Source organism: Lissotriton helveticus, chromosome 5_1, assembly GCF_964261635.1.
Source record: "Lissotriton helveticus chromosome 5_1, aLisHel1.1, whole genome shotgun sequence".
NCBI lineage: Eukaryota > Metazoa > Chordata > Amphibia > Caudata > Salamandridae > Lissotriton > Lissotriton helveticus.
In genome coordinates this window covers 1,334,056,639-1,334,083,504 of record NC_136065.1, presented here as the reverse complement: position 1 = coordinate 1,334,083,504, position 26,866 = coordinate 1,334,056,639, and the positions used below count along the sequence as shown (strand labels likewise).

Here is a 26,866-nt window from a genome sequence, read left to right as displayed (position 1 = left end):
TTGGGACCGAGAGCCTTGCCGGAACGAGGGCGTGGCATCCAAGCAGTCACGCTCCGAATCCGACAAACAGGGCAACGCTATGTCACGGAGCAACAAGTGCGAATCCTCTTCAGGCCTGTCGGACACCGAGGTATAAACCTCTAGAAAATAATCAGCAAAGCATTCAACAATGCCCACGGGATCAGTTACACCCACACCATCACGTGTCAAAATCACCGGAACCACTCGATTCGCTCTCTCTCTTCTGTCCTGCCAAGCAATCAATTTACCTGCTTTATCACCCACATCATAGAGTCGTCCCTGCTGTTCCCTACCCATCGTCTTTGCCGCATTAGTGACCAGAGTTTTATATTCTAATTGTTTAAGGTGGAGGACATGTAATGCATCTCGAGACACCCCCCGCTCCAATGCAATCTCCAGGTCTGTGATTTCAGTTTCGAGCTGAACAATCGCCTCGTTCTTACATTTCCTGGCACACCACACCAAAGACAGTGCCTGTCCCCTGATCACAGTCTTAAAAGCTTCCCACAATGAAACAGGTGAGGAAACAGAGCCAACATTTTCAGTAAAATACAGATCAAATGATTTAATCAATTCAGCGCGTATCTTGGGGTTGAGGAGGTACCATGGGTTAATCGGAGCCACCCTGCCTTCAGCCCCGATGCTAAGATTAAAATGAAACCAAATAGGGGAATGATCCGAAATGCCCCGGGCCAGGTGTCTAACCTCTCCAATCGAGGGGGACAGTGCCGCCGGAATCAGGATATAATCCAATCTAGAAAGACTGCCATGAGCTCCCGAGTGAAAAGTAAACTGTGTTCGATCCGGATGCATTAGTCTCCAGCAGTCTATGAGGCCCAGTGTTTCCAGGAAGTCGCCCAACCAGGACTGCGCAGCAGGAAGATCTCGGGGGGGATGGCGATCTAACTGACGGAGTTAAAATCACCACCCAGTATCAAAACACCCTCAGGGAGACCCAGCACCATCCGCCCCAGGTCCGTGAATGTCGTGGACTGCAAGCCCGGGGGGACATAAACTGACACCAACGAGATAGGTTTTCCCTCCCACCGCCCAACAAGTGCAACATATCGACCCCTGGCATCAAGGATCACATCATCAACCTCAAGGGGGAGGCAAACCCTAAGCAGAATACCCACTCCTCTAGAACTGGATGTAAAACCAGAATGGGCAGCAAGACGATAACCCCTTCTATTAAGACAAGTATTTCCTATCAAGTGTGTCTCTTGTAACAGAACGACATCAGGCGAGAGGCGCCGCAACAGCGGCATAACCACCCTTCTCTTTATACGATCACCCAACCCATTCACATTCCAGCATAATACCCTCAACCCCCTACCCCCCATTCAGATCCACAATGAACTCCCATCGCATAACGAGCATCACACCAATGTCAAAGATAGTGAAAGTACCTTGCCTTGAAAAAGAAAAAACAAACACAAACAATCCCAAAACATGTCCCTTCCTCCCCCCGAGGTCCCCAACACAACTCCCCCCCACCCTGCACCCCTGCACCGACTCAAAAGCCACTCCAATTTGCAGTGTGCCTGTCGCCCTAGCAATTACAAACATGAACTAATCTACACAAAGAAAACCCCAGAGGAGGAAAGGGTCCCCGCCATCCCCGCTACCTCCAGAGGTACGAACGGAATGATCAAAAAAAGTCACCAAACTCCGGCCGATCACATTGAAAAGTGTTCCGGACACAGGCACCATATTCATTCTTGGTCCATCAGTCCCCCTTTCGCACCACCAGCATGTTGCTGGCCAGCACGGTTCGGCAAAGTGTCCAACCAGTCACTAACTTCCTCAGGCCTGACAAAGAAAAATGTTCGATTGTCATATTCAACACGCAGTCGGGCCGGGAATAACATAACATATTTTAGTTCCATGTCTCTCAGGCGCCGTTTCACACCTTGAAACCCCATATGTTGTTTCTGGACCGATTGAGAAAAATCCGGATAAAAATTCACCGCGGTGTTCTCGAACTGCGTGGGGCCGCTTGTCCGCGCCGCCTGCAAAATGGCGTCACGATCTCTAAAGTTGAAGATCCGTGCAATAATCGGATGGGGGGGAAAACCGGGCTTCGCCTGTCCCCCTGGCACTCTGTGCGCACGTTCGATGGCAAAGAATTTGCTCAGGAAGAATGAGGTCCTCCACTCGAAGATCAGTGGGGAGTGGACTAGATTCTTCCGGGACCCCGATAATACGCACGTTATTGCGCCGTGCACGGCCTTCAAAATCCTCCAAGCGACGAGCAAAAAAGTCATTAGCAGATCGAAGATTGCGCACTTCTGTTTGCAAGTCGGACACGTCCGTTGTAAGGCTGGATGTCTTCAGGTCTAACGACTTCACCTTCTCATTCGTCTTGGCCAAGTCAGTGCGAATGAGGTTGACATCGATAGCCACCGTGTCCAACTTCAGGGCCAAGGCTTCATACTGTTGGCCAATAGAAGACTGAATGCCAGCAATGGCGCCCATCACGTCTTGTAGTGTTAAGTCCGCCAACACGCAGGATCGTCGACCACCTCCTCCCAGGTGTTAGACGCGCCACCAGGGGATCCTTTAGAGAGTGTATAGCGGTCCATGACGTTCGTCTGGGTAGAACCTCCATGGATGGTAGTCTTGACTTTCCGTTTCTCACCGTCAGGCTTACCCTTCATGGCGAGTCGGGTGCCCCGGAGGGAGGCTTGGGATCTGGTCCAAATGGCTCCTTTAAATTTGCACACGGGAACACAGGAGGCAAAGTTGAGCCAGGTGGAGACCACAGCCAAACAGTCGCCCGCTCGAAACTCAATGAGCTGGCATCGGGGCTCGTCCGATCAACAGACACACCGCATATATGAGGCAGTGCGCCGGAGAAACAAAACCAAAAGTGAAGGAAGGCTGTGGCCCGGTCTCCGCAAGCCGTTGTTGTTGAATTACGACCCGGGCACTGCCACCACTCAAGGTCCAGGCTGCTCCATGGAGAAGGCCACAAAATTCAAGACGGCAAAGCTCAGGGACCCTGCGTCCGATTTCAACCAAAAAACCTGCTAGTACATCAGCCGGGTTGCGCCTTCAATGATCTTCCATCAAATCAGGATATTGTACAGGATAAATGCGGGAGGCAGCGAGGGTCCTCGGGAGCCCTGTGCTCACTCGGCCATCTCGGATGCGTGCGAAGCTCCTCCCCATGAACTCTTTTTAAATAGACATTCTTTAGACAAATGAATTGCTAATAATACTTATAAGGCTGTTATGAATTCCATTGCCCAAAAAGCTCTAACAGATTTGTAAATAATTTTTAACCCTGATCTTAAAGAGTACTCTTACTACTCCCCATCTCACCCCTCCCATTCTCCAATTGTTTTTTTTTATTTACTAGTCAAAATATAATCAAGTCCTTAGTCAATTCTGAAATAGGTTCTATTGTGATAGCAGATCATGCTCCAGTTTGATCAGATTTTGAGATCCTTCCTCCTATATCTAAAACCTCAAGGTGAGGATTTAACAATGTTTTATTAAGTGACCCATGTAGGAAATTGGGTTACTGGTTGAGGGGGGTGAAACCCTACTCAATCAGTGACCACAGTTCCTGTCAGGGTGAAACACAAGCAACCATAAATTAACCTGTGCTTAAGCCTCTGGTAGATTGGCACCAAAGCAGTCAGGCTAAATTTAGAGGCAATGTGCAAACTATTTATGCAGACCTCCACACAGTAATAAAGTGAAATCATAACACAAGAAAAATCCCACACCAATTAAAAAACAAGCATTTGCAATGCAATAGGTCTCGCATTTACACGAGTTTGATCTATTGGCATTGTAAATGACAATGCCGTTTATTTTATGTTTTGGTTTTTAAAACGTAATAAAAGGAATTGTCATTTCCAATGCCAATAACTTAAACTAGCGTAAATGCTAGACCTATTGCATTGCAAATGCTTATTTATACAGCACCTCTTTTATCAACAATTCATCCAACCAATGTGCTGCTGATACACAAATCACCTCTTCCCCACTCATGAAACACTGCTTCATCATAGCTACCATGCGCTGAATGCCACCGCACTCCCTCCCTCATGTTCAGCGCTACTACACTTGCCTCACATTCCATCATCTACTGCGTCATTTGCTGGTTCTGACAACAACAAAAAGTTCCCAGCTCACACCGATTCAAAGATAGCCAAATAAACAAGCCACACGTGGCGCAAAACCGTAGCAGACCCTTTGCCAATGTTAACTAGTTCTGCATTCAGACATTAAACTGGTACTAATGAGTTAAGAATACTAAGGTCACCAATGAACAGCGTAAGGATTCCTGTGTGCAGCATCAAACTAACTCTCAAAAATGTCATTCAAACACTGTGGTCAAAATGTTATTATTCATAGATACCCCGGGTACTCAATAAGTACTGCCCCAAAGCAGCAGCTATTTCAAGCCGGCACACAGCCCTGAATGTTTTCATTTCCGAGATCGGATGCCTTTAACCTTACAGTGCCTCCTAATTAGAACCCTACATCCAAAACATGTAGTTAACAATAGTGCTTTCCAGAGCTATTCGGTAATGGAAAGAGCTGTTTGTAGAGGTTCATCGACAAGATATATAAACCCAAACTGACGACCAGTTTCAAAACTTAACTGGGCTCGCAGAGAGGTACTCGTTATATATTATTAAGTGTGCGCAACTAGCTTTGCTCACTTCTGAGTGCAACACTGTATGTGGCACATATATTTACCCTTGGACTTTGAAAGGACGGTGTTAATAAAACAGCATCCGCATAGTTCCAAGCAGGATAGACAGACTTCCCTTCTCAGTGTGAGCTTGGAGGAAAAATATCCGCTAACTAGCCGCTAGTTGGTAAGACGAAAATAGCCCCTCTCCAACTGATGTCAACAGAAAATAAAGCCTTCACTGCTGTGGAGGGGGAGGCAGAGAGGAGGGGGCTTCGGAGCAGCGGCACGCGGCCATGCTAATTAAAAACATATGGTCGGCGCTCCGCTGTGCGCTCCCGCAAGGAGGATGCCACCACAAGCATGAGTGTGCCTGAAAAGGAGATGAGAGATTTCTAAAGGTCATCTCCTAGAGCAGCGCATGCGAGCTGCCTAGGTGAGACCTAACTAGAGTAAACTTCTACAAATTATTTCAGACCAAAATGAAAAAAATCCAAATAGGAGAACCAGAGATATGCAATTTCAAAGATTTAAGTGAGAACAGTGCACAAAAAAAGCAAGCACAAAGAGCCAACTGTGGTTATCTGGTTGTGCCGGACCAGGCCAAAGTCACATGTTCAGTCCAACAGCGATGGAGCATGGGCCAGATACCGGGACCAAGGTAGGCTTCCTGACCAAAGTATCCCATATCCGGGTAATGGAGCATTGTGAGATACTGTGATGAGGGTGCATCGTGCAGAGCGATTCTGAGGAAGCTGCAGTGCTAAGATGAGGAGTCCTGCATCATCGTCGAGGAGGTTGTCGATAAGGAGCTTGCAATGTATCGTATAGCAGCAGTTCAGAGAAAGTTGCGGCTGCAATGCGAGGTCTGGGTCAGGGATGCATAACAAGGTGGTGGTTCCAATGTGGTTGCGCGGAGATGCGTCATGCTGTGCTGTGTGGGTTCTGCTCACATGACTACAGCTTGTCTGCTAGAGCACCTTCAGGCCCACTTCCAAGAATCTGGAAACAGGCATGAGCATCAATTCATCAATATGCTAGGGGTAGCGGAAGTGACATCACATGCCCTTTGACCTTAATTACATCACAGGAGCTGACATCTTATGACCCATGATCCTGTTTTTTCCCTCTAGAAATTCATGTCATATTACCTTAACCATGATGATATCATAACCATCTATGTTAGATGCCACCTATGCTGATTTGATCTTTGAAATTTACGGTAAGTAAATCCCACCCTTTATTATAGTGAGCAAAGCAAAACTAAAAAGCCAGGCTTCTACTAACAGGTTCCCTCCTCGCCCAAGAAAATTATGCAAAGAATGTAGTCATCTAATGCATTTTAAAGCACAATTTTCAAATTAATATGCTACAATGTCATAGGTTTCAAAATGCCACTCATTGCATTTTCAAATCCTTTCATGGTGTGCCAAGCTAATGAAACCTGATGCCCCCTAGGGCTAGATCCCATTTTTTTCAAAATGTGCAGTGGAAGCCACCTTATGTCAACAATTAGCTCCATTGTACCAGGGACAGCACTTTGTCATGGATGCACCACATACCTTGGATGCCCCAATATTTAAGTACCACAATGTTTTCCTTTATGCCATCTACATATCGCAGATAACCCTTATCCAAGAATTATCTCCAGTGTGCTGTCCGTGTTTGGTCATAGGTGTCTTTTTTTTTTATACGCATCCTAACGGTCGGGAGACGCCAGAGGCTACATCCAGCCTGTCCGCGACCGAAACTCGATCTATCTCGTCGGAGCTCGATAAAAGGAAACACCGGCTTCCAGAATACGCTGAATAAACCGGGCTCCAAGAGTGGGAACTATTTTCATTCCGCACTCGGAAATAACCAAACCGTCAGAAAACGAGTCTTTTACTTTAACTAAACTTTGGCACTGCCTATCATAGGAAAGAACGTAAACAGCTGTCCAAGTGGAGAATTAAATAATAGAAAAAGGATCGGGGAAAATATAAATCTAATGACATAAATTGACATCTCTTGTCTAAACAGAAGTGGAGTGCTTTATTTGAACACGAAATATTCTGACCATGGGAAGTCGTTTTCCTTTGTCTTTTAAAATTATTACAGTATAACCTTGTGGCTCCTGAAGAAGGCGTTTGTGGAAACGCCGAAACGCGCGTCGAACAGAATTTAGTTTTCTGGCCACGTTTTATGTTCTTGTGAATATGGGTTCTTTATACTTTAGGATTTAGAAAGAACTTTAGTTATTCACAGTTGAAAGTCTATTTTATTTGTCTATCTGTATATTTTAAATATAAATTGATACAAGAAGGTTTTATGAATTGTGGTTCTTGTTCACTTTTTTAATTACTGTGTTATAATAAATTCTTGTTGTGTTATATACATGTGTATTAACTCCCTCTTTCATTATGCTTTATAATATTTTGTTGTTTGATTGAATTTTATACAATTAATTAATATTTAGTATTTTTATTTGAAATGTTTTGAATTCATTGGTGATTACATAGAATGCTGATGAGTCTATACATTAGGTAAATTATTTTCCTACCCAGCTGTCTTGTCTGTTAGCTATTTGTTTTCACAAAGTGGTCATAGGTGTCTGCCAGGCTATGAATTGTCTCAACTATGCCAGCTTCATTATTTTACCACAGGCTGTCTCTATAACACCAGGGTCTAAGACAGTTTTGAAAGCATAACACCAAGTTCTCACGTTCAATTAAATTCATTCACTCAAACACACTGTCACTCACATAAATACACTCTCACGCACAAGCACACACACAACATACATTTACATGTATTTTTTACTTACCTTAGCTGTAATCAAAGGACCATTCCAGGTAATTGTGCTCCATTTCTTATTGCATTATTAGTGAATAATGAAATTATTCACTAGCAGTATAGTTAAAAAGGAACAGAAAATAAAAAGTCTAGAGAACACCTCAGTGTTCCTGGCACTGGTTTTGCCACTTCTTAGGCCAGGGGTCACAAAGGCAGTGCCCGGTGTCCCAGCTGCGACCCCTTGCAACTCCTAAATGACACCCATGCAAACAGTACACGTCTCAGAGTGACATAAAGGAACGTTGGACACAAAAAGTCAGAAAAGCTCGTTTTAATCCCTAAGGGTCCTAAAGCACTTTGACTCCTGGTTGCAATAGTACATCCCTTATAATTAAGGCTTTTATTTTTCAGTTTTCACAGATTTTTACACATAAATACAGGCAGCAAAAACAATATGTTTCCTCCTGCCTGTAGTTATTTCTAAAAGTGGAAACATACGGAAAATTGTGTTTCTTGTGGGTTAATCTCCACGCTGTCTTTTATGAATTCCAGGCAACCGCTGAGCAGATAGACAGCATGGAGAGTTAAAAAACAGGATGAGATTTCTTTAAATACAGGCATATGTTAAGATATATTTACAGTATAACGCTAATATGCACCTGTGAGTGTTGTATTTTGTTATACATGGCTGCTTAATTTGCTAAAACATGACAGGCATTCCTGTGTGAGTGCACATCCAAGAGTTAAATAAATGTGGAAATATACCATTTGACTGCTCCATTTATTCTCAAAACACAAAATAAATATGGATGAATACCAATAAGATGGCGAAACCAGGAGTCCTAAATATAAGTTAACCATGTTTTTGTTCCAAAATACTGCAAGCAAGTGATGGAGCAGAGAAGTTATCAATACAAATTTTGCATAAGAAATGGATTGTGACACTATTCTGCCTGATGATGATAAAATGTGTGTTAGGTTCCACATTTCAAGAAACAGTAGTATAATGAGGTTCTGATTTAGATACAGCACTGTAAAAGACAGAAATGTCCTTGTGAAAATAAAATGCTTCACCTCTTAGTAAACAGATAATAACACTAGAATGTATAACGTGAGCACTGACATTGACAAAAGAAGTAGGTGTTACACAAGGATATGTTGTGGTTTGCACTTCGTAGAAGTTTATTTCTGATGTGCAAATGATGTTTTAATGTATAACATGCAAAAGAGGCTTACAAAATTATTGTGAAAGGATAGGGAGTGTTAAAACTTTTACGAGTACCCTATAATTACATAAATTTATTACAAATATATTGAAGTGATATTAATATGCTTAATTGAGAAATTAAGGCACTGTTCTAAGAAATGTGCGATTCATATATTTTAGCTCAAATTCATTATGCACAAGCTGTATTTTATGAAGGCCTCAAACGTTGCTTCCTTTTCAAGTATGAACTTATGAATTGAATAGTCTGAATCCTGTGGGAACTTTTTGTGAAGTTCCCACTTGTGCTCTAACAATCAATTATCTCCTTTCACGTTTGGTAGCTTACTTGATTAGACTTGCAACAAAATTGCTACTTCCAGAGCAATGCTTGAGAATTGACTGACAAAAGATGAGAGCATGAACTTGTCTACTTTCTAAATGCAAAAACAATCATATGACAGTATTACAGTGGTCCTAGGGAATTTGTGACTAATGGATTACTTAATTCTTCCGGATTTGTATACTTTTACTCATAACATCATCTTATCCTATCAAGACCAACCAATGGGACAGAGTGGTCCGACGATTTGGTTATTTCAAGGGGTGTAAACATGGAATAGATGGACTATAATTGCCTACATTTTTAACTAAGGGGTGTCTCCCCTTTACTCATCTTGCAGTACAAAGACTGACAATTTGGGACTTCCAGAGCAAAGCGAACTGAGACAAAATACTGTGTTTGCTGGCGGCTGGTATGCTATCATAGTGAAAACTTTCGGCTGAAAGGGTTAATAACACAGTAGCTGTGGCATTGATGCTGTAGAACAGACAGAGGCAGATAATTCTGTCTATGAACTGGATCTGGTCATTTGATGATCACTGAACTTTCTTAGAGGCTTGGTATGAGATTCACTTAATTTTTGTATTAATTGATTTCCTTTAGGATAATCTCCCTCGGCTGAGGAAATATGTTTCTCTTGATATTGAATCTCACAGAATGTGTTAATGCTTATTAAACCTGATCTAGTTTGAAAAGTAAGGCTGTATGTTAATCTTTCTGTACTTAATCAAAATATATTACGATAAATTCTCTGCTGATTCTGCATAGTTTATTTGGTTGAGGCGAATTTCAAATGTGATTTGATGATTAACTAATTGAGAGTGGGTTTACATAAAAATGATTCCTGGTATTGAATATTAGCAACTATCTATTCCAGGTCCTCATATGAGAATTGTTCATCCCCTAAGATAGTCCAATACTTTTCTGCACAGAACAAGATCCATTGAAGGACCTAGCAGATTTGAAATGTTAGCTGATTTTAATTGAGGACAAAGAGAAACGAAATAAAAACATTTTCCAGGCCCAACACGTTAACACTACAACTCAAGCATCAGTAACAGTGCATTCACCATCAGGGACGATAGCCAAAGATCCAGCAAGCGAGATGCTGAAACTTGTCGAGCTATGCCTCAGAAGCAAACATGGTCTAGAGCAGCATCTTGCTGTCAGCAACAAAGACAAGGGACAAACAGGCAACTCAAAGCCAGGTATGAGGGAAAAGCTGTCCTTCAGTACAAAGATCAATCTGAAACAGGAACGTTTCTTCTTGTGCTCGGCAGTTCTGTTCTGCGAAAACACTGAAAGGAAGCAACAATCTGCACAGGCATTGTAAAGTGAGTTGCTAATTTTGGTGTATATTTTGTAATTGTCAATTCTTATTTTCAGGGTGTATTTAATATCAAATTACAAAATGTAGCAAATTCAACGTATTTCTCTTCCTCTTTTCATATGTTCACATTACTTGCATTAAAATGGCACAAGTCAGAACTTTTGCTTGTTTCCCTGTATATCTCTTTTAATTGGACCTGCAATCATCTTGTTCCATGATAGTGGCTTTTGTCGATCCTTTTCCAGTCATTCCGCTTTAAGGCAATAAAGGAGCACAAATGAAAGGAGCAGGTGAAAAGAGGGTAGACAAAACCTCCAATGAGGCCATGCTCCGCTCTCTGCATGTAGGCAGGGAGCATTTTGTGAATGAAAAAGTAGCTAAAAGAAATATTTTGAAACTAAATATGGGGCTACATACATTTATATGCCAGTTTGCGTGTAAAGTGATGTCAGTTTATGACGGTTTACCTCTCAACCTAATAATAACTGTTTTTTAATCATTAACCTTATATGCAGAGCTCGACTCCTGTATGTTTGGATGTGAGCGCAATCTAGTTGCAAAATCTGCGACCCCATTGATCGTTAGGGTTGGAATGGGACGGAAGGAATGTGAAAGAGGCGAGAGTGGGTGGAAGGCAAAAGGGTTGGAGCACAGTGAAAACAGGAGAACTTGTATGGCATGCTCAAAGAAAAAGAAAAAAGTAGCGCCTAAAAAGGGAGCAAAGGATGAACAGTATTTGGTCCATTCTCTGGGGGAGGGCTGAACACAATAGGAGGCATGAAATATATATGCTATGGACAAATAGGGACAAAGGATATGAGAATGGCGATGGAGCAAGCAAGTGGTAAGCTTGGGGCGACCTGAAGCCTACAGATTGAACACAACTTGTGTCTTTGAGACAGCGCATGCGCTGTCTAGCCGAGACTTAAAAACAGAAATCTGATAGAGAATCAATAGCTATCTTGGATAAGATTAAACATTGCAACATAAAATTACCCATCCAAAAATAATAAAGTAGACCTAGAAGAAATTAGAATTACCAAAATACAATTTAATAAAACTTCCACAGATAACGCTTGCGGTTATTTACTAAAACTGAATGCTGGATACTGAGGGGGTAAAAACAGATCTGGCACCTTTCCTGCAAATTATCTCAAATTCCAAAATAAAATCAACTGTTAAGTTTATTGTTAATTCACTAGGACTCAATGTTTTTAGAGATTTTGAGATTGTGAATACTTCTGTTCAATATTATAAAAATCAATATACTTCTGAAATAGTCCCTTCAGAAGAAATGTTGGAAGAAGATGTTGATAAATTACAGAAGAATGCCATGTATACTATTGATTTCTCTTCTCTAGAGCTACATCTGACCATTGTTTAACTCTCCAATTCACGTAAAAGACTCCCCACTGGTAAAGCACCTTTTTCAGATGGTTTTACAATAGAACTCTACTTACAATTTTTTAGAGTTTTGATTCCTTTGTTATTTAAACTACTTGGCACTTTCTGGTCCATGAATATCTTCAAAGGTACTTTCACACAAGCTAGGATATACATTTTCTCTAAAAAAGGAAGGACCCTAGTCTTTGTCAAAATTCTCGGCCTATCTCTCTCATGAATATTGATTGCTAGATATTTGCCAAGGCCCCTGCTATGAGAATAGAAATATGTTTGCCAGACCATATCAGGCTGAAACAAACCAGCTTTGGCAAAGGCTGTAAGATAGCAGATCATTCTTGAACCTTTCTTAATGTCATCCATCATGACTTAAGCTTTTCAAACATAGTGGTTGTATTAATTTCCTGGATTTCATGAGATATATATCTTATGATTCAAAGAAAGCCCCATTTGGTATAATAGCTATATATTTTTTTAAATAAGAAGCCTTATTTATTTTGGAATAAATGGACAAAGAAGAGATTAATAAAAGGTTATTTTTTAATGAATTATCCCATAAATTTGATATTCCTAATCATCATATTGCCAGATATAATTTGCTTATGGATATCCTTGGCGTTGCATTGAATGTTTTGTCAGTTTCGAATGTGGAAAATTCTATGACCACTAATGAGGCTTTATATAATATAACACTGCACATTTCAAAGCCTCTGCTCTGTATAAACTGATTGGTACTCTCTGCCCTAAAAGACTTCAATGTACTATTCAGCTAACATGTGAAATAAATTAGTGTTCTACTTGGTCAATAGTTAGTTGGGAAACAAATCTGGTCGAAATCACATTTAACTGTTCATTCTGCTAGTACAAACCTTAATTTTCTTTTTAACAGGTTATATTTTACCCCAGATAAATTATCCGAAAATATTCTAGCTTGACATCAAACTAGCTGGGCTTGTGTAAGTGTTGATGGATCATATATACATATTATATTTAACCTATCCCAAAGTAGTGGATTTCTGGATAAAATGATGGTTAAAGAATAATGCTATCACTGGAGTAGTTTCACCAGTTTCCTTTCCAAAATTATTTTTGGGTGGATTACATGTTATTTTGTCTCTTAATGCATTGCTTGCAAATTAGTTGATTTGTGATTCAAGTTCTCACTTCCAGTTTCGAAAGAAAATACAATCTGTCTGTTCAACTCTGGTGGAATTTGGTGTGTCATAATCATAAATTAGATAGATATAATTAAAATTCACTTATGTTGGCTTTTAAGTGTGATCGTTTATGGTTACCAGTTACTACTTATTTGTGTACGAAAGTTGCATAATTTAGTTCTGTACTATATGCTTACTGCTTGCAATGTTTGTTACTATTTCTCGCCCATTATTTGGTAATGCAATATATTCACATACTATTTACATTTTATTGTGTGAACTAAGTTGGTAGATTTTTATAACTGTCTTAACTGGTATCCTTTCCTTTGCAATCTTTGTCTTAGCTTTTCATTCTTTCTGTAAATGAAAATCTGCATCCATACTCTTTAGACTTGATTGTGCTTATTATGCATATGCATTATTCTCTTATGTACTGTTAAGTATGTTATACCTGATTTCTTACTATGGCACTTCTTATGTATTTCTGCTATAATAAAAAAAGTTAAAATAAAAAAAATATATATATATGAAAATTGTCCCTGTATACCCCTTTTTGATGACTACCATCCAGCATCAATATCCAAATGTCTGCACAAATGCAAAAACAAATTTGAGTGATAGATGAATGGACTTGGAGGCAGAGTAGACCGACTCTGAACATGAATTTGCTAATGATGCAATGATGCGCTATGGCTGGTCCCCAGCTGGATTATGACTGATCTCAAGCCAGTTAAGGCCCATTTCACTGCAGGTGTTCACATTTCTCCTCATTACCATCTAAAGCTGTGTTTAGTAGCACTTTTTGTCTGTGCTGCAGCTCCTACCTACCATTCATCTTGTAAGCAAACACTGGTCTCATACAGGACCTGGTTGCAAGCCAAGTTGACAGTGTGCAGGGCTGCATGTGCGACACCGGGAGACGAATAACCTTCACCTAGCCTATCATATGTGAAAATGGTAGCTTTATTTGGGAACAAGCTGGGCTCACGTTGACATCTTTCTGCTATGCTACACACACTAGCATGTCCTAAAACAATGTAGTAACAATAATGACCCTTCCTACGCCCAATAAACAAAGTCCCACCCCTACATCCTTTACACAATTTTTTATCAATAATATAATTTGTAATTAACTCTTTCATACAGTTTCCTTGACTTTTCCCTCCTACCTCCTGATGCTCCACTTTGCTGGTCTAGCATGTCAGCGCCAGGACCTAGCCTACTTCATGGCTCACCTTTCCTTCTTTTTCTTCCCCTCCTGTTCTTTCTTTAATGTTAACCCAAACCGTTATTCTTTAAGACATCACACAGCCTAATCTCAGAGCCAAAATACATGCGGAAATTCCCCGCCCAACTTGCCACTAAAAGACTAAAGCAGGTTGGGAGTAGGATTTATCCGTGGAGTGGGAAAATGATCCTCCTCCACAGGCCAATGTAATGACGTAACATGGTGACTGCATGACTGTTGCATCATTGCACCACGCCCTTCGCCTTGCTTCCTCTTTTAAAAACCCCAACTGAAGAGGGAAGTTCCCTTTCCTCCACCAGGCATCCTTGTTTCCTCAATTCCAACCCTAGTTGTTGTCCATAACACTGCCATTCTGCATGTTGCCCTGATGGAGACACCGCAAATCCAAAACGTTCTTCCTACCACTGCAGGCTACCAAACCTGCAGAACAAAAGTACTCATCAGTACCTATTCCCTACTCTCCTCAATTCTGGGTGTATTTTTTTCTATATGCCATCACTTCTCCGTTTCCCAATACATAACAGCTTGTCATTGCTAAAACCTAGCTTAAAGCCTTTTGTGGCTGCCTCAATATGAAACGAATTAGTACGAGGCTGCTCTAATACCATGCTCTCCCTGCTTCTGTCATTTCCCTGTCACAGCCAGAACCTGCTACCACCTTTCTACCATCGTCATGCTTACACAACGTACCCCCAGAGACACCCCTAATTCTCACAAACCTCTTTACCAGCATAACTGGACATATCACTACCACTCCTGATGATCCGATCCACACATCACACCCTTTTAATCTTTGGTCAGACTTGCACTTCCTCACCCATATTCGCATCCAGTCACCTATCACCTCCACATCCTCCCATTGCAGTACTTCATACTGGTTTGCCTCTACCACCTGAGGCACCATAAAGGCCACACAAAACAGCACTGAAAAAATTGCCCTAAATAATTTACACTTCCAGGAGGAAGTGCACGCAGACCTTGCCTGGTAATTATTCACCAAAATATATCAACAGCCTCAAGAAACCTCTTTCTAAGCTCAATCCTACACAGCTCATAGCCCTAAAAACATTACTGGAAAAAGCAATCCCCATCAGTTTTCTCGAAATGGTCACTGTCAACAAACCCTAAAAAAAGCCCAGCTAATACACCTCTCCTGTTTTCCAGACCCTATCCTTGCTCATTCATCTACCTGGACCCAGAAGCTACAAATCTCTTCTAAATCAGATGATACTGCTTCCTTGCTGGCAACGCTAGGGATTTCAAAGCCAACTGCAGCACTCTTACAATCTGATCGTCCACATATTTTGCTGCACTAGAGTCCCCTTCAAGTCTGCCTCTGTGGCCAAACCACTGAAACCTGCCCACTGTGATTGAGCTAAAGTGTCAGTAACTTCATTGTCAAGTCCGGACAATTTCCTTGCATGGTTCATGTTCCACTGTAACTATGATAATAGCACCTCTTTCAGAGTCGCTAAACATAATTGTCTGTTGTCAATATCCTGTTAATCCTGTCCACCACCGTCACATGAGAGGAAACCCCATAGGAACATGGAGACCAGGAACAGGAGATGGAAGCCCAGGGGCACCAGAAGAACTGGGACCAATAATACCAGGACCTACAGGGGGATCTAAACCATAGGACTACGACCAGGACAAGAAGGGGCCAAGGCCCGGAGGAGGAGACCAAGATTAGGAAGCCGAGGAGCACCAGGATAACTTGTGGGGTATGCCCAGGTGGACTAAGGTGACCACTAGGCCCAAAAGTAAGAGAAAGGGCCACCCAGAGGACCCTGAGGACCAGAGGATCAGGAGGAACAAAATCAAATGGACAAAGACCAGAAATATCAGGACCAATAGGACCAATATCAGAAGGACCAGGGCCTGTCAGGCCAGGGAGAGGTAGGTGATCACCAAGAGGCAAATGAGGAAGACTTGAGGAGTCCATCAGGATTATCAGGTCCACCTAGATGATCACAACCACTAGGAGGATAAGAACCAAGACCCGGAGGACATGACCATCAGGATGACATGGAGAATCAGGATCACAAGAATAAAGAGGACAATGAGGAAGTAGTTCAGGTGAAGCCCTAATCTAGCAGGAGAAGCAAAAGGAGGACCTGGAGGAACAAGTACAGGAGAACTGTGTTCAGGAGGATGAGGAGAAGAACCTATAGAGGAGGCCCAGTAGGAGAACTAGAGGTGATGTACCAAAAGGAGGATCAGTAGGAGAAGGGCTAATGCCACATGAGGTCTAGGACTGAGAGTATGAGGACATTGACCAGGAGGAACAGTAAGACAAGGAGAAGGCGGAGAAGAGGAGGAAGAGGAATGCTAGGATGAAGAGTATTAGAAAAACCAGGACCCCCAGGATAGGCCCGTCTGGACTAGGACCATCAAGAGCATAAAGACCACTAAGAGCAAAAGGACCAGGACAAATAGGATCACAATGAGCACAAGTGATTCTTGGCCATATGTATTTATTTACATCATGTGTTGAGTGCTAAAACTTAGCACAGGTATCCAAACACAATAACCGCAGAGCTGTATTTGGAAATTAGGTGAGCATTGTCTTTGCACTTTTTAGGACACACTCTCAGTTACAGAGTCCCAGCGCTTAAAAATGTTTCTTATTTATGATTAAGCAATTTTCAAGCCAGATCTGGAGATGAGTAAAGCAACTTCCACATGCACTTCAGCAAATCCCTGTCAATTTCTTTTTCTCATGAGCATGTCAAAAATGCGCGAAGCATCTGCAGATTTGCTTATGTGTCAAACAAAAATTGTTGCCAGCATAAAAATGGATACTTCAGGCATTTTTTATCCTTCAGTGCTCAGATGGCTTCTGGGTCTGCACCGCTTTGTACATGCACACAATTACATCCCAAATTTGCTCCCATGAAAATGCTTGTGAATTGGGCCCCTGCTGTCCAAATCAAGCCTCTGCAAATGAAGGGGACAAATATAGTGTATGCATTTGCAGGTTCATGAGACAGCAGTATGCCGTGCTTCACTGTACACGGCTTGCACGTATCTGCATGGCACCCTGTATTCATGTATTTATTCTAAAGTTGAGGAATTGCAGTAATTTCATAATGTCTTGTGTCTAGGCTGCGCCTGCACTCTCGCATTTCGAATATAAACATAATCCATGGCCACAACACAGACACAAGCATGATGTAATGCCTATATTCGGGGATCCACTTGTAATCAAGCCAGTTCTTCACCCCGGTATCGAAAGTGTCATGAATAGAAGCATATAATCAAGGGTCTTTCTATGTGCAGGGGGGCACTTAAAAGCCTTTCTCCTTTTCTTCAAAATCATCACCAGAGGTGTAGCTAGCAATGATGCAGCAGGTGCATTGACACTGAGGCCCAGGAGCATGAAGGGCTCATTGAGCTCAAGTTATGGCTGTCTTTTAATACCCAACCATGGTGGGGGCTTTTCCTTCCGTGAATGAGAGCCCATCACACCCTTGCTACACCACTGACCAGCACCCAATGGTTAGAGGGTATTATGGACTTGTAGGGACAGAGGGCTTACCTTTCCAACTGACTGCCTCTCACCACCCACTCACACAGACACACAACTTAGGGGTCAATTAGGATGGGGGACGGACAAAGTCCATCCGCCATCCTGTCAGAGGACGGGACCGTCCGCCACAAAGGCGGATGTCCTGTCAGTGGAATTAGGATGCACCCGCCACAGTGGCCGGTGCATCCCGCATCTTTAACATTGCGGCGGGCGGTGCTGAAAGCACCGCCCACCGCAGTGTTAACAAGCATTTACAATGCAAAAGGTCTCGCAGCATTAAAGTTTGAGTTATTGGCATTGTGTATGACAATGCGTTGCATAAATATTTTGCAAACTTTGAATTGGTGAGCAGTGAGTGTGTGTGCAAGAGTACGCTGTTGCTCACAGCTGTTATTCACACAGCTCTGATGATGCACCTGCGGAATCACCAAGAGAAATTAGAAAAGGCGTCTATTGACAGTCCTTACTTATAGCTAAAGCCCATGATTTTTCGGGGTGTGCTAAGTGTATGTCTCACACAGATGCTTGTATCCGCCTACCCTGATTCAGAGTTTCATGACCACACTATGTTTCAGCTCATGCCTAGTTTCATTCAAACTAGCATTGAGTTTTTTCACACATACCATTTGAAACTTGTTGGCACACATGAATACTCACTTCGACTATAAAAGCATCTAATTTCTTCTCTCAGCCCAGGGCAGCAGACACATAATTAACTGGACATACAATTAGCTACCAACATCCATAAAAGAAAAAGCATTCGAGCGACAAGCTCTACTAGCCCCAGACCCAACATAAAGGACAAACAGCATGGCAGCTCCCAAGAGATCGAAATCAGAAAAAAACTCCTGCCGACCTTTTTATGAGCTATGGAGCAGAACTATATAATGCACAGAAAACCGTAGACATCACTAAGCTATCACCAGAAACCGTGCCACATTCGAGCTACAAGGTAGTTTTTCCATGCACGCAAATATCTTACCGTTCATCAAATCCGAATAGTAGTCTGATATCACACACTTTAAATAGGAACTACAAACTACATGCAGAAGCAAACGATATTCTGGAAAACTCTCTGAAAAACAGACCATTTAAATTTCTTGGGGACTATGCTAATAATACGCCAAGATGATCGACTCAACTGATGACTTCATTTATGCAGACACTCTGTCGTTGATCAAACTACACACTGTACCTCACGTTTTGGTAAATCGTCATGGAATGCAGGGCACACAGATTACGCACTGGTACAACAGTGCATATATGCACAAATTAATTGCGGTGTCAACTAGGCTGAGAAATTCATGAAGTCACACAATTTCCAAACGGCACAACAGCACCGCCTATACTTTATTATGTTGCTCCCAATGTTCATACAGTTTTGCATCTGTAATGGTGAAAAGTGAAATGGAAGATGCTCGTAAGAGGTCATATCTACAAGAATGTGTTTAATGAACCATGTCACCCCACAGCATTGATCGCGTGCAGGGTGGCGAAAGCGCGTCTCATCCCTGCGTTACATGCACATTCTGTTACCTGCATAACCGGCGCTCCCAGGGTCCACGCCAGTGTCCAGCACAGCAATAACCATCCCGCGGCCGTTGTACTCTGGGAATCGGGCGAGGAAGCACCCCCCTCGTCACTGGCTCTACTGTCTGCTCTGCTTCCTGTGCGCACGCAAAACGAAACCTATCGTGGGGCGGGACTTCCGTGTTGTGAAGCCCGCGCCCACGGAGTGCCTGGAGGAGTAGTGGTGACGCGGGGCTCCCATGCCCGGAGAGCCCCGCGGTCGGAGGCTGCACAAGTCCGGAGTGCCGGTGAGCGGGGAGCGGGGAGGGGTGGGGAGCGGGGAGGGGGGGGAGTGGTTGGTGCCTGTATCTGTGCTTGGGGGGAGGGGGGGAAATGTCTCTCCGTGCGTGTGTGTGTGTATGCTTGTGTATGTGACAGCCGTACAGGGAGAGACAAGAGCGAGCTGAGACGAGCATGCAGAATTGTCTCCTTTCTCTTTGCACGCGGTGAAGGCAAAGCACGGACCATAGTGTAGCAGCTAATTAATAGATGAAAGCCCGGCGTCTAAAAATGGAAGCGCTTGATCCTTTTTTAATAGAATATGCAGCTAGGCGGAGGGAATAAGATTATGATGAGCACGAGCAGTTTGGTGGATGAACGAAGGAGAAATAATACGATGAAAAGTCTCTCCGTGCATGTGTGTGCGCATGCGTGCAGGGGGAGGTGTGCCTGTATATGTTGGCGCTTCCCAGGAGACAGCCGCGCGCGTGGCCTGCGCCGATCGCCTTTTGAGAGAAGCGCGCGGCCGGCACTGTCTCCTGGGAAGCAGAGTCAGTAACAATAGATCTCGGCGAGTACAGTGCTTACGCACTGTATCGCTACAAGACCTAAAAATGCATGTTGTGCGTTTCAAAGCACAACATGACAGGCACTGCGCGGTGCCTGCCATGTTGTATTTTGAAACGCAGGGGGGTACCATAGGTACGCCCCATGTGCACCCCCCACCCCCCTTCACCCTACCATATTATATTATTATAGACACCGCCACCATATTAGAGCTTTTCCACTGCGGTCGCAAGATGTGCACCTGACTGCATGCCTCCACATCTCCTCTAGAGCCCGCCTGCTGCACCTCTGCTCTGCTCTGCTCTGCTCCTCGACTCGCTCCTCAACTCTCGCGATCTGCAGGCGTCGTTACTACAGGTCTAGCCAAAGTCATTTCTGTGCATCCCTCCTAGGACGTCCAAGAGTCTGTTTCCCCTGCAGTTTTCTGTGCAGGTGCAGTCAGCACTCAGCATGGCTCTGCTGATAAGAAACCAGTCACAAGCTGCCCTTGTGAGTGACCTCTCCCTGGAGAAGTGGTGTGATCTCGGACTCTTCCACCAAATTCTATTTTGCTGCATTAAATCTTTTCAAAACTCATTTGGATTCCATCTTCTTCCACTTTACAAAGTGATTGAAGTGCTCCAATTGTAACACATACATCCTCCCCAAGGCTGCCATGGATGGCAGTGAGCAAAAACACGGGTGGTCGGTTAACAGAGTGCACTCTACAAAAGCACCTTAGGTACCTCACCGCTGCCATACCTCCTGCGATTAGACATTATCTTTCACCCCTAGGACCTTCAAATGTGCCTCATAAGCCATCTCCTCCACTTTGAATGTTCAACCATCACCTTGGCCCCCCATGGCCACCACTTGAACAAGCACACATTGATTACTCTATGCAAGCATTGATTACCCCAGGTACGATTTGAGACTCTAGGCACAATTTGATTACTTCAGGGACGCATTGATTACTCCAGACTCGATTTGATTACTCCAGGCAGGCATTGATTACTCCAGGCACGCATTGATTACTCCAGGCACGCATTGATTACTCTAGGCATGCATTGATTACTCTAGGCACGTAAAGATTACTCCAGGCACGCATTGATTACTCCAGGTACGCATTGATTACTCCAGGTACGCATTGATTACTCCAGGCACGCATTGATTACTCCAGGCACGCATTGATTACTCTAGGCACGCATTGATTACTCTAGGCACGTATAGAATATTCCAGGCACGCATTGATTACTCCAGGTACGCATTGATTACTCCATGCATGCATTGATTACTCTAGGCATGCATTGATTACTCTAGGCATGCATTGATTACTCTAGGCACGCATTGATTACTCCAGGTACGTATAGATTACTCCAGGCACGCATTGATTACTCTAGGCACGTATAGAATATTCCAGGCACGCATTGATTACTCCAGGTACGCATTGATTACTCCATGCACGCATTGATTACTCTAGGCATGCATTGATTACTCTAGGCGTGCATTGATTACTCTAGGCACGCATTGATTACTCCAGGTACGTATAGATTACTCCAGGCATGCATTGATTACTCCAGGTATGCATTGATTACTCCAGGTATGCATTGATTACTCCAGGCACGCATTGATTACTCCAGGCACGCATTGATTACTCCAGGCACACATTGATTACTCCAGGCACACATTGATTACTCTAGGTGGATATAGATTACTCCAGGCGTGCATTGATTACTCTAGGCACGCATTGATTACTCTAGGCACGTATAGAATATTCCAGGCACGCATTGATTACTCCAGGTACGCATTGATTACTCCAGGCACGCATTGATTACTCTAGGCACGCATTGATTACTCTAGGCACGTATAGAATATTCCAGGCACGCATTGATTACTCCAGGTACGCATTGATTACTCCATGCATGCATTGATTACTCTAGGCATGCATTGATTACTCTAGGCATGCATTGATTACTCTAGGCACGCATTGATTACTCCAGGTACGTATAGATTACTCCAGGCACGCATTGATTACTCTAGGCACGTATAGAATATTCCAGGCACGCATTGATTACTCCAGGTACGCATTGATTACTCCATGCACGCATTGATTACTCTAGGCATGCATTGATTACTCTAGGCATGCATTGATTACTCTAGGCACGCATTGATTACTCCAGGTACGTATAGATTACTCCAGGCATGCATTGATTACTCCAGGTATGCATTGATTACTCCAGGTATGCATTGATTACTCCAGGCACGCATTGATTACTCCAGGCACACATTGATTACTCCAGGCACACATTGATTACTCTAGGTGGATATAGATTACTCCAGGCGTGCATTGATTACTCTAGGCACACATTGATTACTCTAGGCACACATTGATTACCCTAGGCACACACTGATTACCAGGCCTTGCTGAGCTTTGCTCCGTTGCTCTGTTCGCCTTCTGCCTGCCCTTGTTCCCGTTCACTGAAACAAGCCTCATGCCCAGATCGTTAAGCAGTCTCAGTGCTGCTCCACATAAATAAATCCGAACACAAACAGCTCATTCATGCGTGGAGCTACCGCCTCTCCCGTGCACAACACACGCCCTTATACATTGAACTTTGGAAGTTCTCTGACATATAGAAACAGCACAGCATAAAACTTCTGAGCCGCACATCGTCTCAAAAATGAACTATTTTCGTTTATTCTTCTGGGTAAATGAACTGCACACCTTCGGCGCTGCTATCAACAATGCCCCCCCGCCCCCCGCCCATATATACTCCACCTGCCGCCACCTCCATACCATGCCCCCGGGCTCGTCCAAGACGAAGAGGAGGGGGGTCCGCCAGAGTTAAGCATTAACAGCGGGTCTCTTACCTGGAGAGGGCAGACCAGTTCCTGCGGCTCAGAGACATTGCGGCGGTCGGGAGCTCTGGAAGCGCTGCCAAGCAAACGAGTTCACCTGCGTGCGTGTGGTTTCTGTTTTTGCTGCTTCCTCCCTCAGAGCGGCTGCTGCTGGGATCGCCCCATCCGACAAGTGCAAAGCCAACAAGATCGAAACACAAAGGCGACACCCCTGCGGAGGATTTGCGGTATCCAGTGAAGAGGGATGGGCGAAAACGCTGTTGTTCCCTTGACCCCCTGCCTTGGTGGCTGTTGCTGCACCTTCACCCTGGCGGCTGCTGCTCTTTCCTGCTGCTTGCAGGTCACGTGACAGATTTTTTTTTCTTATCTCCAATCCTGTCACTGCTTAACTGTAACTTGTCTATTAGCAGCAACTTGCAAAGTATAAAAAAGAAAATAAAAAGAGCTCGATAGGTACTGCGAGAAGGGCGGGGCCGGCTTCGTGCAAAGTGCACCTCTCTGTCGGTTTTACAACCTGTCTGCGCAGGCGAAGGTTTCCAGAGGGCTTCCGATGTGGCCCTTCTGGGACATCATGCGAGTGTGTCTCGGGTGCCCCAGGTTCCTTTTAGGTGTGTGAGGGGAGAGCCTCCTCCCCGTGGCGGAGCCCTGACTCAGATCTCGCTCGACCGGCCCGTCTTGGAAAGAAGGGTGCTGCCAGGTTCCCAGAACACACCTGCAGAGGCGGGACATTGGGCGATACAGATTTATCAGGAACGAATCTGTGACGTATTGCATCCCAGATATGGGCCATCTGATTTCCAGATGATCCTTTTGGCATTTAGCTAGGACTTGAAACGCAAGAAGTGTATCGGGAGTGTGGCTAAGAAACATTCTTCTCATGTCATTTAACTTGTGTGCCCCCCATGGCTTCGCCAAGGGGGTCTAAGTACGGGGTAAATTAAGTTCTCTGCATCAACTGATAACTGGACTACGTGTACGGGGTAAATTAAGCTCTCTGCATCAACTGATAACTGGACTACGGATCTATCAGTCATGGCACTTTCTCTGACCATATATATGGCAGTGGAAATGGCATCCACAAGCCCATCACAGAAATGGTTCAAGTCCTTATTTGGTACAGAAAATATGGCAGACTGTCTACTCACCTGCAGAACAGTAAAATCACATGCAAATTTCCAGAAGGCTTTCTGCTCTTATCTCTCATCTTTTACAAATGCAACCTACCACGGACGATCTTTTAGGAACCCCACTTCAAGATTCAGAGATACGTTGAAGACATGTATATGTCCTTAGCCCTAGGCAAAGGTTTACAGCCTTCTCCATGGTGCTGAGAGTTTCTAAAAGTGTGTATGAGCAAGAGCTGTAATCAAGCTGAATGAGGTTAAAAAAGCGACCACCACATTGATGGGCCTCCCTTCATCCTTACACACTACCACATCGTTCTACTCACACCCTGTCTTTTTTACAACTTTTTCCAAATATCTTGAGTTCGTTAGTGATGGAAAAACTAAAGTTGATCTCCCAATTTTGTCTGTGATGAAAGGAGATTTGTTCATGCAGGTGGTTCTACAGAGTCCTTTTCTATATCTCCCTGACCACTCTAGCTGGGGAGGGGATGGTTATCAAGTCACACCTTGGCTATGACAATACCTTGTATGCTAAAATCCTGAACAATATCAGGACTACTTCCTATATAATGTGGAGTTTAGAAGTAGATTTTTTTTTCCATGAATGAGCAGCATCTTCTGTCTCGTTCATATCCAGGTCAGGTTTAACTTCGAGTATTAAAATGTTGTACCTCTTCTATATAATGCCTGGGTAGTGCTCCATCTCTATACAAGTAGTCAAGTCAAGTCACGTCAAAGATAGCTTTATTCAATTTCAATTAAAAAAAAATAACAAAAGCACAAGTAAATACACAATAAAATACAGTGAAAATTTAATCATCAGTAAGGATTTAAAACTTCAGTTAAAACAAAGCAGTACCAGGATGCAGTTCTATTAGAGATTCAATTCATTGTTAATCTGCATCTAATCGCGCTTTTTAAAAACATTGATATTAAATACATTGACATCTCATCTTCTAACATTTGGAGTTTCAATAGGGCAGGTCTACATTGTCTCAGGCCCCATTTCTTCAACAAAAAAATTAGATATTTTTTCCTAGGGAGCGAGTAAAATTTACAGAATAAAATACAATGCATCGTCGACTGTTGTGATATATCATCGCAGGGGCACAAGGTCAGGTTTTTAGACCAGGTAATGGCTTCGGGGAATGTAATTATTCTAAAAAAGCTTCCCCCCCCAAAGCATGTTAGTAACATCCGGGTATAACTACTCTGGATGAGGATTAGATATTGCTGAATACCCTGTCCCTGCAAAATTAGTTGGTTCTCCAAAACAGAGACCTTTTTACCCTCTAGCTGCGAACGTTTGTTCTCTAGCAAGACAAGGCAAATTTCTTTCAGCTTTTTCCTTGAAATTGTTTTTAGAGAAGTCAGGGAGTAAAAAAATTCAGGATGTCCAATCTCTTTTAGGAATCCCTTAACGTATATAAACCAGTCAATTTTGTGGTCCCCCTGGAGACTTGGACAATCCTGGATTATTTCCCTATTGGGCGCAGTTTCATCAGAGGTCCATACCTTGTGCCACAGCAAAACAGGACTCACTTTAATAAGGTCCGAGACATAATCCAGGCCTAATTCCTTGTGGCATACATATGTAGAGGTTGACTTAGGAACGGCTAATAAAAACCGGAGGAAAGCATTTTCACATGATTGAATATCACAGGTATCTGCAATCCCCCATATTCCAGCTCAATATATTACGGTGGACACACATTTCGATGTATAAATATCCACCAGAATGTGTACTGGTCGGCCCCCCAATTTATTTGCAAAATGTCGTACCGCTCCAATTGCACGGGAAAAGGCGAGTTTCCTCGTGTTGGCAGCTGACGACCATGTCCCCTTCTTGGTAAAATTAATCCCTAGGTAAGAAAATGTATTAGTTAATTCTATCTTTGACTTTGCTAAAAAAATATTACACTGGACATTTCTCTTTGTTGTGCAGCACATACTAAAGGTTTTGCCAGTATTCATTTTTAAGCCTCTGGCACCCATATAGTCTGAGAAGGTGGTAAGCGCTCTCTGAAGGCCCACTTGGGTCCTGGCCATGATTACCGCGTCATCTGCGTAACGTAAGATTGGGGCTGGGCAGCCTCTAATTTGGGGGAAGTCCTGTTTGTCTCGCGTGAGATGGGTATCCACGCTATTTATGTAAAGATTAAATAAAAAAGGCGCAAGTATGCAGCCCTGGCGGACTCCTTTTTTTATAGGGAAATTAGATGTACATTCAACCTTACTTCCAAATCGTACTTTGCACCAGCCCCCCGATACTGTTCTTTAATAAAATTCAGCATATTAGGTTCAATACCTAATTGTGACAGGGTATCCCATAAGATTTCATGGCTCAAGCAATCAAATGCCGAACTTAGGTCGACAAATGTTAAAAATAAGTGGGCCTTTTTTGCTACCACATGTTTACCTATTATTATTGCCAGGTTTAACCCTTGTTCCACAGTGCCTAGTCCTGCTTTAAAACCGTACTGAAACTTTGAAAAAGCACCAGTGTCTTCTGCCCACATCTGCAACCTATTTAATATGACTCTTCCTGCCACTTTCATCAGGGTGTCCAATAACGAAATTGGCCTATAGCACTTTGGATCGTTTCGGTCCCCTTTCTTATAAATCGGGACCACGATAGCCTCTTGCCATGTACGAAGAAACCCTATTTTGTTGCTACTATTTTTTGAACTTATAAATATCTACAGGGACCCCATCGGGCCCTGGGGCTTTACCTGCAGTGCTTTCTGCTATGGCTACTTCAACTTCAGACAACGCAAAATCAATATCTAATGGGAACAATCCCTGTGGATTGTTCTCCGCCGTCCCAGATGTATCAACATACCTACTTCCTACTAGGTCGTCTTTTTTTATATAATTCAG

At 43.3% G+C, this 26,866-nt stretch overlaps 1 protein-coding gene across 2 annotated transcripts in view; it reads right to left on the bottom strand.

The window, feature by feature from the left end:
- Positions 1-23,976, bottom strand: part of LAD1 (ladinin 1) — a 303,504-nt gene extending 279,528 nt beyond the window's left edge. For both annotated transcript variants that reach the window (XM_078644193.1, XM_078644194.1), the window contains exon 1: positions 22,872-23,976. In XM_078644193.1, coding sequence (XP_078500319.1) covers positions 22,872-22,909 — 38 coding nt within the window. In that variant the 5' untranslated portion in view covers positions 22,910-23,976. The remainder of the gene's footprint in view (positions 1-22,871) is intronic.
- Positions 23,977-26,866: the final 2,890 nt, after the last annotated feature.